At 38.3% G+C, this 13710-nt stretch overlaps 1 protein-coding gene across 1 annotated transcript in view; it reads right to left on the bottom strand.

Moving 5' to 3' along the window:
• The window catches only part of DIAPH3 (diaphanous related formin 3), a 235406-nt gene that overhangs the window by 69296 nt on the left and 152400 nt on the right, over window positions 1–13710 (bottom strand). Inside the window, exon 25 of the mRNA XM_074160602.1 lies at window positions 7777–7912. Coding sequence (XP_074016703.1) covers window positions 7777–7912 — 136 coding nt within the window. The remainder of the gene's footprint in view (window positions 1–7776; window positions 7913–13710) is intronic.

Raw genomic sequence — 13710 nt, 5'->3', positions numbered from 1 at the left:
ACTGTCAACTGCCCATTAACTACCCCTCTACCCTTCTACTCCACTCCGGTGAGGCCCCAACTGGAGCACCATCCCTGGAAGTGTTCAAGGCCAGGCTAGATGGGGTTTTGAACAACCTGCTCTAGTGGGAAGTGTCCCTGCCCATGGCAGGGGGGTTGGAACTCAATGATCTTTAAGGTCCCTTCCAACCGAACCGTTCTATGATTCTAAGTATTAACATGAGTAAGTATTGAATAGGCAAGTCTATAAGGTCTCACAGTTCTTTCTGCTTGTTGTTATTTACCGTAAGAGGAAGAAGTTACACTCCTCACAGTTACAGAACAGATTTATTCCCCACTGGCCTCATAATAAAAGTGATCTTTAAGAATAAAGTTAAATAACAAAAAGTGACCTCAGGAGTCCTCTTGGTGAAGAGGGTCCAATTTGAGGGTAAGTGGAAGCAGCCATGGGACAACTGGAAAGAATAATCAGCACCAGGGAGGTACCAAGATGAACAGAGCACTTGAAATTCCAAAAGGGGAAACTCCCTAGAGAAGAGAGCCCTTACACAAAACAGCTGTTGGATATTAATATTATACCCTCAGGATTTCTTCGTCTATAGCATTATCAGATCTTTTGTCCCCTTCACAGTAAATTTAGTTGCATAAATCATATATCTAAAAGCCGAAAACCTAGCAGTATTGTCCAAAACCTGTGTTTTTCAGTCAAGTAGCCCAGCAGATATTTTGAAACAACAAATTATCAACATATATTAAAAAGTACTGATGGCATCTCAGTTGTAATGGAACATGAGCAGATTTTTATAATCTGCGACATTTGCAGTCCTTTAATCCCCCCGGAGGAAAGGAATACTATTAAGAAGTATTGATTCTACTCTCCCAGTGAGAAGAAATTAATAAAATGAAGGCCTTACGAACTTAAGCGAGACAGGGAAAATAGGGTCTTTGACGGTACCTACTAATATAAGCAGGTTTGGGGATTTTTTAATTTATTTCAAAGGCAAGCATCTTATCTGTTGGAATCTGAATTCTAATTACCTAATTACATTTACTATTTTCCTTGCTTAAAACTGTCAGTGCTGGGATCTGTGGTGTCCTTTTGTTTTGCAGAACACTACAGAACTAAAGAAAATATTCACATTTCAAAACTTAGCAGACAGTAATAAAGTAGTAAATGTTTGAAGAACCAAAGCCTTAAACACTCTTTGCAAATTTGTGAGACATGACTGTGTTTTTCCAAAACCAGATAAACAATATAAAATCTCTGTAAAAATAAATGCTGCAAAATTGACTGCAAATAAGGTCATAACTGTCTAAATGAACTGGAAACCGGATTTAAAAGAAGTTAGTTATGATAAAAGTGAAACTGAGTAACACAACTGAAAACAAACTAATATTCTCAATTGGAAATCAGATGTTTAAGACATTGTTTTGGCATCACTTCACTGCTTTTGCATAAGAAAGGGCAGCCTTTGTAAATAACCACTGATGAAAGTGGCTTGTTACTTAAATAGTATTCAAAGTAAGATACAATGAAGATGCCACAATGATGGAGTTCTCAATTATATTACAATAAATTTAGCTGGTGTTATCACAGTTCTAGAATTCTTTACACTGTGATAAGATCAAAATAATTGATTGGTGTGTTTTCTACTGAGAATCTGAACAGCATGAGAAAGTATGTATCTGAATGTTAATAGTATGCAGACAAGTGGCATTTACATAAAGATCCCCTTCCAGTGGCTATTTACCTTTGGAACGATAGGATGTGATAGTTTGAACTGGCTTCACAGAAGCAAGTAAAGCAATCTTATTGACAAAGCATCTTACAATGAATATCACTTTGTATCCCAGAGAGTTTTTAGAGGACAGATTTTATTATCATAAATTTCAAAATACCAAATATCATTCACTTCCTAGAGATTCAAAATTTTTAATGAATTCCACATATTTTTCAAGTTAGGATGGAGGTGAAAGGAAAATATAGAGTTGATATTTTTATTCTGTAAACTTAAGATGCTCCTTTTATATCTGTGAACCATTTGAGCTGTGATCATTAGGACACAAAAGTGTTACTCTCTAAGATGTAGAGTAGAGATTGAGAGTTTTAGCAAATTACTATTTACAGAGATCTAAATCTGACATTGGCTTCAGGTCCAAAACTCAAAATAATTCTTGCAAGAAATTAAGTCAAATGATTCCATGTAAATAACAAAAATTTATGGTCTCGTTAGCAGAGATCTAAGTTTATATTATAAAGCCTACCTAAAATGTTGTTTTTCTAAAAAGATACTGTACTACATATTCATAAAACACTACATATATTTTAAAATCTACAAAATATTGATATAATTATTTATATCTGAAATATATAAAAAAATCGAACTGAAAACTTTATAAAGGTTTATTATACACTATACATATTTATCTAATTTTAGAAAATGACCATATCAACACTGAACTTGATGTAACAGCATTTCAACGGCAGTCTGATGATGACAGAGTGTAAGCTTCAATCTAGATGGTTAAATTGTCACCTGTATACCAAAGGCACAACATGGGCTAAGGAAGACTATTACAGTTTGTGAGAAGGCTGGTATACTTTAGGATCACCTCAGATCTCACGTTTGCAGTAAATGTCAGTTCCTAACGATGGAATTGTTGTATTCACCCAGAAGGATTTCCCCCCTTAAAATAGTTTAAAGTTAAAAATCAGGAGTTATCTTTAACTCAGGATCATTTTCCTTTTGTTTTAATACATCCATATAGTGCTAGGCAAAGCCGGTATGATACAGTCCTAATGTGCTATAAACAACTTATTGGCTCAACTCACATATTTGGTAGACGTTAATGAAATCATACGTATTTCTTTAAGATCTTAGGGTTTTGTGACTGTAAAAAAAAGTCAGCAATGCCCCCTGAAAAGCTAAAAATTTTGCAGCATTATGTAGGTCACTTTTACGCAAAGAAATGAATCCACCTTATGCAGCAGAAAGTGGCACCGTAGGCAACAAACCCCTACATTTCAAATAGCTTCCAAAAGCAGATGAAAGCTGAAGAAATACAAAGAAAAGGACTTCAAGAACAAAGGAGAATCTAGGACAGGTTAAATGTCTGTGTTGTAAATGAGACCAGTGGTTAACAAAACACGCTTAGGATGATAATATAAATCCTGTTTAAGCACTGGATAGTAGCTCAGGCCTTGAACATTATGGGCACAGGCTGAAAGTAGAAGCTCCAGAGCTGTAAGCAAGTCGCTAATGGCCAATTAATGGCCACTGAAAAAAAGCACAACAAGCGTTCTCAAAAGACTGCTTTTACATTAAGAATAGAAGCAGCAGTTGAGCAAAAGAAAAACATGCAGCTGAAGGCGCTGCCACGATCTGAGGAATTAACACCCCTTGAGGGATTTTGTATCGTGTCTATCCCTAGATTACAAGAGAGTCAAAATTGTCTAGAAACTAAACCACCTTACAAATCAGTAAGAGCCCAAACTGGGTGTAGGGAAGGGAAGAGAAAATGGTAGAGAAGAAAAAAAAATACCCACTTCAGTTCTAGTTTCCCTTGCAGAAGGGCTCTCGATTTTGTCTATGTCTTCTTGTCAACTAAGGCCGTGACTGGTAGCCATCATTGCCAACTCCACAGCATGAGCTCTATGGGATTTTATGTTCACGTCCAATTAAGGACACAGATGTTAAGGACTGACTGCTTTGAATATGTAGTGGTAGTGATTGATAGTAAGAACTAATTTGTAGCGCTAATGACAAATAATGCATAAGAATTACTAATTAGCACAACCAGTGCTGTTAATGATTGTCAGTCCAGTAAAGTCAGGTTGATTTGTTGGGTGTTTTTTTAAAGTTTAAGAGAAACAGTTAAGAAACTCTGAAGTGGCACAGTGATACACAGTCATCCCTAATCTTCACGTAATTTTCAGTTAAAAAGCAGCGTTACTGAAAAATGTAGAGTGGAGATGCAGAGTACACTATGATCTCTTCACTGAAAAGAAAAAAATCTCAAAGAACCAGTCAGTACATATACTCTATACTTTTCTGTTCTTCGAGTATGTACCTGTTGAATCCCAGAAAATATTTTCTAGGATGGTGACATCAACGAATTTTCAGCTACTTCATTCAAGCAATAATTGAACTAGTGTTCCTACAAATCTAACATCTGATCGAGTCACCACATAAAGAAATGGTATGGAGCCAAAATCAGTCACTCCACAGTCACACTCCAGGAAGGAGTGTTTTGGTATTTTGGTATTTGGAAGGACCTGGTTAGAAATTTGTCAGCAGGTCAGATGTAAACATTTTGTGACTGATTTACAGATTCTTAATGAGAAGACAGCCTTTCCAATGAACTAGTATCAGCTCAGAAAAAAAAAGGGAAAAAAGGAAAAAATAATTTTTGAATATTTATGTTACTCTTCCACCAGAATCAGAGCAATATGAGAGAGCAGTGACTAGTGGTGTCCCTCAAGGGTCCATCCTGGGACCAGTACTGTTTAACATTTTTATCAAAGACATAGACAGAGGGATTGAGAGCACCATCAGCAAGTTTGCAGATGACACCAAGCTGTGTGGTGTTGTCGATACACCAGGGGGACGCGATGTCATTCAGAGGGACCTGGACAGGCTGGAGAGGTGGGCCCAGTTGAACCTCATGAGGTTCAACAAAAGCAAGTGCAGGATTCTGCACCTGGGAAGAAACAATCCTCAGTATAAATACAGACTGGGGGATGAGGTATTAGAAAGCAGCCCTGAGGAAAGGGACTTGGGGGTGCTGACGGACGAGAAGCTGGACATGAGCAGGCAATGTGCTCTCGCAGCCCAAAAGGCCAATCACATCCTGGGCTGCATCAAAAGAACTGTTGCCAGCAGATCCAGAGAGGTGATTCTGCCACTTTACTCTGCACTGGTGAGACCTCACCTGGAGTACTGTGTGCAGGTCTGGAGCCCTCAATATAGAAAGGACATGGAACTGATGGAGCGGGTCCAGAGGAGGGCCACCAAAATGATCAGGGGGCTGGAGCACCTCTCCTATGAGGACAGACTGAGGGAGATGGGGTTGTTCAGCCTGGAGAAGAGGAGGCTCCGGGGAGACCTCATAGCAGCCTTCCAGTACCTGAGGGGGGCCTACAGGAAGGCTGGGGAGGGTCTGTTTACAAAGGCCTGCAGTGACAGGACGAGGGGCAATGGTTTTAAGCTGGAGAAGGGGAGATTTAGATTGGATATTAGGAAAAAGTTCTTTACTATGAGGGTGGTGGAACACCGGAACAGGTTGCCCAGGGAGGTGGTTGAGGCCCCTTCCCTTGAGATATTCAAGGTGAAGCTCGACGAGGCCCTGGGCAACCTGGTCTAGTTGGGGGTGTCCCTGCTGACTGTGGGGAGGTCGGACTAGATGACCTTTGGAGGTCCCTTCCGGCCTGGACTAATCTATGAATCTATGAATCTATAATATTATGCCTCTTCAATTAGTAAACAAAGTTTTGGTAAGACTGCCAAAATAAAATAAAACAAAATAAACCCCACATTTCATATTGTTGTTGCTGTCCTTCCTGACAAACAAATCTACCACCACAGGTGCTTTCCACTACCAGAATTTGGGTTTTCTAATGGACTTTTAAAATAATGTTGCAAAGAAGCACAAGAAACCTCACAAGGAACTGTGCAGAACAAACACAACTCATCCGTAGCCAGTGAATATCAGACTCAAGACATTTATAGTTTCAGGTGATCCTAACATTATCTGTTCCCACCTGCTCCTGTTTAGATCAGTCATTCCAGACTGAACTTTAAGCAGCTGCTAACAAGAGCAAGAAATCTCTTTCTGTACACTTACACTTTTAATAAATAAAAAAGGCTACTAAGAAACTGTTGGGGTTTAACCCCAGTGGGCAACTAGAACTACGCAGCTGCTTGCTCACTCCCCTCAGTTAGGATGGGGGAGAGAATCATAAGAGCATAAGTGAGGAAAAAAACCCTCATGGCTTGACATAAAGACAGTTTAATAGTTAAAGCAAAAGCCGCACACACAACCCAAGCAAAACTACAAATTCATTCATTACTTTCCATCGGCAGGCAGGTGTTCAGCTACCTCCAGGAAAGCAGGACTCCATCACACATAACAGTTACTTGGGGAGACAAACGCCATCATGCTGAACGTCCTCCACCTTCCTTCTTCTTCCCCCAGCTTTATATACCGAGCATGATGTCATACGACATGGAATATCCCTTTGGTAGTCAGTTGGGGTCAGCTGTCCTGGCTGTGTCCCTTCCCACCTTCTTGTGCACTCCCAGCCTACTTGCTGGCGGGGCAATACGGAGAAGCAGAAAAGGCCTTTACTGCCTCGCAACAACTAAAAACACCAGTGTGCTATCAAAAGTAATTCTCATTCCAAATGCAAAACATAGCACTATACCAGCTGCTAGCAAAAAAGTTAACTCTATCCCAATGACAGAGAAAAAGCAGCTATTTAATCAATTACCTAGCTGACCTGCAGATGACAAGTACATAGTTCCAGGCTACATTAACTGAAGCATATGTTTAACCACCAGAGACCTACATACACATGTGGGTATGTGACTCAGAAGTCTGTAACGTTGGCACCTGTACTCAGGAAAGCCTGAACATAACATCATGAAGAATAGGACTTGAGAAGAGCTTTAATTTTCCCTGAAAGACTATCAATTTTCCATCCAAAGCACTATCAGTCATACATACAACATGTCCGAGAGAAGAATATGTAACCTCTTTTGAAACACTTCCAATCATGCATGAATAGAGATACCAGTTTTAACCTTTCCTAGTCTTCTTCAGCCTCCTCTATCTTTAAAAAGATTGTCACTGGTAGTTTTCTGATTTGGTCTTGAATTTCCTTCTAAAGAATTAGAAATTCAGTGCTCAGAGGGCAGCCGCCTGGTTTCCCATCTTAAGAGAAAGCTTTCGACTCACACCTCAAGACATGGATGTTCTTATGAAAATAAATCAAAGACTTTTGATTTGAAGAATCTCTGAAACTAAACACACCTACTCTGGCTATTAGTGAAACGTGGAAGAGACAGATAATCATTTATGCCAAAGGTGCCGACCAGGGTTTGAGTGTGGAACTGTTTAACAAGATCTGCTCAAGAAAAAAATGAAAGCAGCTCACGATAATTTACACAGTAAGTCATGTATCATTCTGAAGGATTCCAGAAGCTCAGTCTGGGATAAAATATAGCAGTATAGAGGATCATCAGACATCTTTTTTAGTAACAGAGAACTCACAGTGTCTGCCGTCTCTTTTGGTACAGAAGACAACACAGCATAAATGAGCAACTTTAAAAACGTGTGGCTTGGGCTTCTTTTAAGGTGTTTCAACAGGGACCTATTGAACTAACAGTTGACACTCAAAGAAGGGCTTATTCTCATAAAAAAAAAAAGAATATGTAACCTTAATAAAAAGAAAATGGCTTTCTGATTTGGAAAATGTCTGTTCTTGGGTAACGTAAGGGGTTCTGAGAGTAACCGAACTTATACTTGGTCACATAAGGTTCAATATATTCTAAGGGAAAAATACAAAGCAGCATTACGAGTTCTAAAATAGCTTAAGGAAAACAGGTAATTAGAGAAGCTCTTTAACAAAACAAAAATGAAGAACCTCTTTGCTGTAAACTTTAATTGGTGAAAATCATTTATTCTGTCTTTTATCATAACACATTCAGATAATGAAAAAATAGCAGCTTTATTTCTGCTAAAGCATTAGATAAAATGTGTTTTCTACATTACTTACCTGTTTTCATGTCTAACAAGCGCTTTTTCTTTTGTTGCCTCTCTTGTTTTTCTTTTTCTGCTTTTTCCTTAGCTATTTTAGCACGCCTCTGTTTTTCTTCTGCTTCCCTTCTTCTCATGTTCTCCTTTACTGCTTGCTATGAAGAAAAAAAAGGTAATATAGAGTTCCATTAAAACTGAAGTCTTAGCAAAATCAAAGGTGAACCTTAAAGAAAAAAAGCTTTAAAATCACATCTCTTAACTAACCTTAATTTATCAAGCCAAATAAATATTTTACATTCCATGTTTAGTACATTTTATTCAGAATGGTAAGCAAATTCAGAATAAATACATTAAAAGCATACTAATTAGCCCTAAATGTTGTTTATAAATTCAGCAAGAAATACTGCTTAAGAAAACACACATTAATGTAGGAAGAACTCAGACTAAACCACCTGGTTTCACAAAACTTTAAGTATGTTGCTATTTGTATTTCTAGAACAGTTTCAATATTTATTCTTTCTCATGCTTCCACTATGCCAAGCAACACAAAGTGACTTTGCTGGGCATTTTTCTGAGTCTTATCCACATGTGCATTATTTCACTTGGTTTATAAATTCTTGTCTTCTGGTTAATATCTGCACAACTGTTTATTTCAAATTATAAATAAGTACTCCAAAGCTTTCAATGAAGCCAAAACAGAACTAGGAGTTTCAGAGTGTTTAAATCATTATTTTGCATATTCAGACGTTAAGCAAAAATACTGTGTCACATTCAATATTTTTTTAACAAAGCTATCATAGGATTACCTTTTCATCATGTTAGCTATGTACACTGGTAAATTGTCAGTGCTCTAGTGTGGCTTGCATTAAATGTAAAGTGCCATGTAGTTGTTCTTCATTGCAGAAAGTTTCTTTTTTCAGAATGCATTTACACACAGAATCTCATCTTTCACAACAGATCAAATTGCCCACCCCACCCCCCCCCCTATAAAATGGCTAACATCTTCACAAGATCTGAGGCAGAGGCCGCACATTTGCAGCGTTAATTAATGTCTCATGTTGTTTTTAGCAGGAAAATGCCCAGCCTGCACTCAGGAAAAAAAAAAAGTAAGAACGGACTAAAGAGTACTATAAAGCATGGATGAATGTGGATTACAGCAATATTTGCATGAACACTGTTTGTGTAGCATCACTGCAGTACTTAGTGACCAAAGGAAGTATAAAAAATATATATAAAAAAAAGAAAAATCACAAATCTTGTAAGGAAATATCTGTCTTTGATAACTGAAGAAGAATAAGCTTTCAGTCATGAAAAATGACAATGAAACGGACTTTTTAAACAAAGCAAAACTGGACTTCCACAGTGTCCTCTCCAGAGTCACCTCTATCAATTCTCTTGATACTGGTGAGGGAGTGGAGAAGCCTACTGCAAAACATGAAAATTCTATATTGGATTAATTTTAACAAATTATTTGCTGATTTTTCAGACTGAGTATTCTGTAAAATAAACTGGTGGGCAAAACTCAAATGGGACTCGGGCACAAGTACAATTTTGGCAGAAATGACACACTTTCCTAACAGAGTGACCAAGGCAATTTCTACTTTGCATCTACTTTTTCCCCCCAAATAATTCTGTTAGTAGGACTCAGCCTCAGACTGCAGTCATCCAAATGTATTCCTATCTGTCTGTCTATTCTATTTCTCCCTAATCACACTGATGAACTGCACTCTATTTAGTAGCTCACACCTTCATATCCAGTGTAAACTGGACACTTTGGAGTATCACACATTGCCTCTAGCTTTTCTCTAGCAGGACAGGGGTCTTCCATAAGTTCTGTGTCATAACTTAAAATTTCAGGCTGATGATGTCTCAGATACCATTTAAGACACCTCTCCAGGATACTAGGCGCTTCTGTTGTTAGGTTTCCTTTGAGATATCAGGTAGACAACTCTCCAAATTCCACTAAGTGTACTGAATATGCATCTCCCTTGACTAGAACATGAGATTAGACACTTAAGCTCACATACAGATGCCAGTGTTTAGAGGCCAATGCCCTAGAGTCAAATCATATCCTACATGTTCTGTGTTTTAGACACAAAATGTCAGTGTCTAAGGTTCTCCAAAACGTTTATACCAAGAATTGTCACAAACTTGACTGAATTGAGCACATATTTCTCTCTCACAGTTTGCATTTCAAAGTCTAGATGTCTTAACACACCCTTGCTCAAAAGGCCTAAAAAATGAGACATGCTCTGACCACATCTGCTATATACAAGCAGCATTGCATTCAGCACACAGTACCGTATGCAAAGTTAACTTTCAGAAGAATAACCAAAGTATACACCTTTTGCATAGCATGCCAAGGCCTAGAGTTTCCAAGATGGACACATTCTTGGGTTCTCTTTTGTGCTTTCCAGGATCGTTTCCGACTTTCATTCAAGTATTTGCATACTATAAAAGAAAAATGCTCTAGTGTCTAGGGAACAAATTCTTACTTGGTTGCTCTTCTGTTCCTTAAGTCATGTTTCTGCTGCAGAGCAACCTAGCATCGACAGAAGCAAGGACTTTCATGGAATTGTCAGAGTTGGAAGGGACCTCTAGAGATCATCTAGTCCAACTCCCCTGCTGAAGCAGGATTGCCTAGAGCACATTACTCAGGACTGCATCAAAGCAGGTCTTGAAAATCTCCAGAGTAGGAGTCTCCACGACCTTCCTAGGCAGCCTGTTCCAGGGCTCTGTCACCCTCACCGTAAAGAAGTTTTTCCTCGTATTTAAACGGAACTTCCAATGTTCCAGCTTGTGCCCATTGCCTCTTGTCCTATCACTGGAAACCACTGAAAAGAGTCCGGCTCCATCATCCTTCAACCCACCCTTTAGGTACTTATAAACATAGATAAGATCTCCCCTCAGCCTGCTCTTCTCCAGGCTAAAGAGTCCCAGCTCTCTCAGCCTTTCCTCATAAGGGAGATGCTCTAATCCCTCAATCATCTTAGTTGCCCTACATTGGACTCCTTCCAGTAGTTCCCTGTCTCTCTTGAACTGGGGAGCCCAGAACTGGACACAGTATTCCAGTTGTGGCCTCACCAGGGCAGAGTAGAGGGGGAGAATGACCTCCTTCCACCTACTGGCCACACTCTTCCCTATGCAGCCCAGGATTCCATTGGCCCTCTTGGCGACAAGGGCACATTGCTGGCTCATGGAAAGTTTGCTATCCACCAGGACTCCCAGATCCTTCTCATCAGTAGTGCTTTCCAGTCCTCTGTAGGCCTATGACTAGCACACTGTCTTGGACATAAGAGCTGTTGACACAAGGCCTCTTCCCTCCCTCTCCTACAGCTGCAGGAAAATTCTAACCATTAGACAAAAACAAGGAGAGGAAATACTAAAATTGCTTCATCTTATTTCGGAAAGCTATCCTTCCAATGAAAGGAATGAGCCTCTTAGCAGTACCTCTGATGCTGTGAAAGCACAGAAGGAGGTCAATAGAGATGTCTGATACCTAAGATGTTCCACTGACTGTACAGGAATTTAGCTCTGGGAGTTAAAGCACTGAAGGTAGGGTGCTTCACCCATTTTTTGGATCTGGCCAACTAACCGTACTCTAGATTTGGTGTTCATAGAGTGTGAACTTGAATAGTGGCCACAGCCACCAAATGCTACTGAATTCATAGTGCAGTCTAAAGTTGGTTATGTACCTGAAGTCTATGGCTCCAGATTTAAACATGTTTTTTAAAACTTTTTAAACATTTTTATTATTTGAGAACAAAAAACACATTATAAGTAGTTAAGTACTGTACGTAAATTATCAACTTTGCTTGACAACAAGGATGACTGAATTTCACTTTCCCACACCTACTGGTGACTTAAGCAGTGTTTTAATTTTGGGCTTTTTAAGAATCCAATGATTTTTCAGCACTAAATTTAAAAGTCTTTTGAGCTTAGTGTTCTAGGATATGAACCATCTTAAGTTTCTGTCAAGTCCAATCAAGTCCAATGCTAAACAAGTCTGAAAGATCAGACCTTGGGTGTCTCATGCTGAGCATCTCAAAAATCTTTTCCCAAAAGTCTCAAAACTGAGCAAGTACTCAATATTTAGTTTAGTGTCATTGAATGATAAGTGGTTTCATGCCTTATCTACACACCTTTTTCATATAGCCTTCAAACTGTGCTCTGCAAGACAGAATTATTAATTTTCCTCAAGGTTTCTTCCATCATGCTCATCAATAATATCTAGCTGTTTCGAAGCAGTAATTAATCTATCTTTATAACACTGCTGTGAGCAGGGGTTAGTCGCAGTGCTAATTTTACAGACACCGAAAAGAAATATGAGGAAATTAAGGTAAAGCACAACCACTTCTTTAAGTCTCCAATTCAAGATGAACTTAAGCATTTAAAATTCTTATTCTACAGCATTTAAAGGGGAGATGTGGTTTAAACATCAGGAATTAAAGTAATACATCTATTCTGTAATATTTAGCCATTTTGAAATCAGACTCCTGAGTTTCAAACTAGGTACTGATCTAGTTAAGAAACCATAAACAATGTCCATGTTGAAAAATCTGGCATATGTAACTTGCCAAGCAAAATTATTGTGATTGAACTGTGCCTTCTAGGTTTTTAGCTGTTAAAGTCTGAAACAGCAGAGGCTTGGTAATCTTTACATGTTCCAATATGTTTGATAAATATGTGTTTCATTTTAAGTCATGTCCTCAAAATAGATGGATATAGGAATTTCAAACCCTTTCTCAATATCTATGAAAGAAGTATTTTTCCCTATCTGCACCCTCAGACATGTCTGAAATCATTGAAAAAAAAAGCAAATGACCAAGAAAAACCTAACAAGACTGGGAAACATGCAAGCAACTTATTTAAGTGTGTTGTAATGATAAGTGTCAGGATGCAATGAGGAGTAGATGGTAAAATGACTAATTGAATCTTTCTACAGGTCAATAGGCATGAGTTGGATCACTGCTCCAGACTTTGTCACAAAGCTCATGGCTCAAATAACATTCCTGCAGGAGTGGAGCCAGCAAGTTAAGCTATGTAATCATAGGTAGCCAGATGTGACATGAGACACCTTTAATAAATTCATACACAATTGGGGATCTGCCTTTTTATTATTGCATCTCTTCATTGAGAAAGAGTTACTTACTAGTCAAGTGTTCAGAATCCAACAGAAAAACCTAGTTTTGCAAAGAAAGCTTAAACAACAATCGAAAACAACCACAATCTCCACATAAAATCAACAAACTCTCCCTTCACCCCTAACTTCACCAAATCTGAACATAGTCATAAAACACCAAGATAGCGATCCTCACTAATCCTAAATAAGAGTTCTACAAAAGTATTTTGAATTTATATACCCATCAGCTTTCCCAAAGTTTTTTTTGTTATTTTAAGTTGAAGGATATACCCTCAACATATATTGAGTATGTATTCTGAAGTATATCATCAAGTTAATCATCCTTCTTCCAGAAGAACTACACTGACAATGGTAAAAGAACCTGCAATATTTTGGAGAACATCTGATTATCCTGAAATTTCCTAAGACGACTGTTTATAGTTCTATATAATCAACTCCAAACATATAAAGAAATACCCTGGTGAGAAATTTCCACTTCATTTTTCAAAAAGGTCTTCTGTTAAAACTCTTAAGTCATATTTTGGTATAATTACAAAAAAAAACCCCAAACCACCAAACATAACAAGACCCCCCAAAAAACCCTATAACAATACGCATTTGTACTCATAAAGGAAATGCATTTGGACTCAAAAAATACCTAAAGAAAAATAAAATTAGATTTCCCAAATAGCTTAAGCTTTTATGATGACCTAGTACATGCAAATGTTTGTATACATAATGCAGATGTTGCCCTGTGGTAAGGCCAGAGCTACATCTCCATATCTATGACTATTTTAGATGACTCCAAGGCAAAGCTCTGATAACTAACAG

Source organism: Numenius arquata, chromosome 1 (genome assembly GCF_964106895.1).
Source record: "Numenius arquata chromosome 1, bNumArq3.hap1.1, whole genome shotgun sequence".
Classification (NCBI taxonomy): Eukaryota; Metazoa; Chordata; class Aves; order Charadriiformes; family Scolopacidae; genus Numenius; species Numenius arquata.
This window is presented reverse-complemented; position numbering and strand designations above follow the sequence as displayed.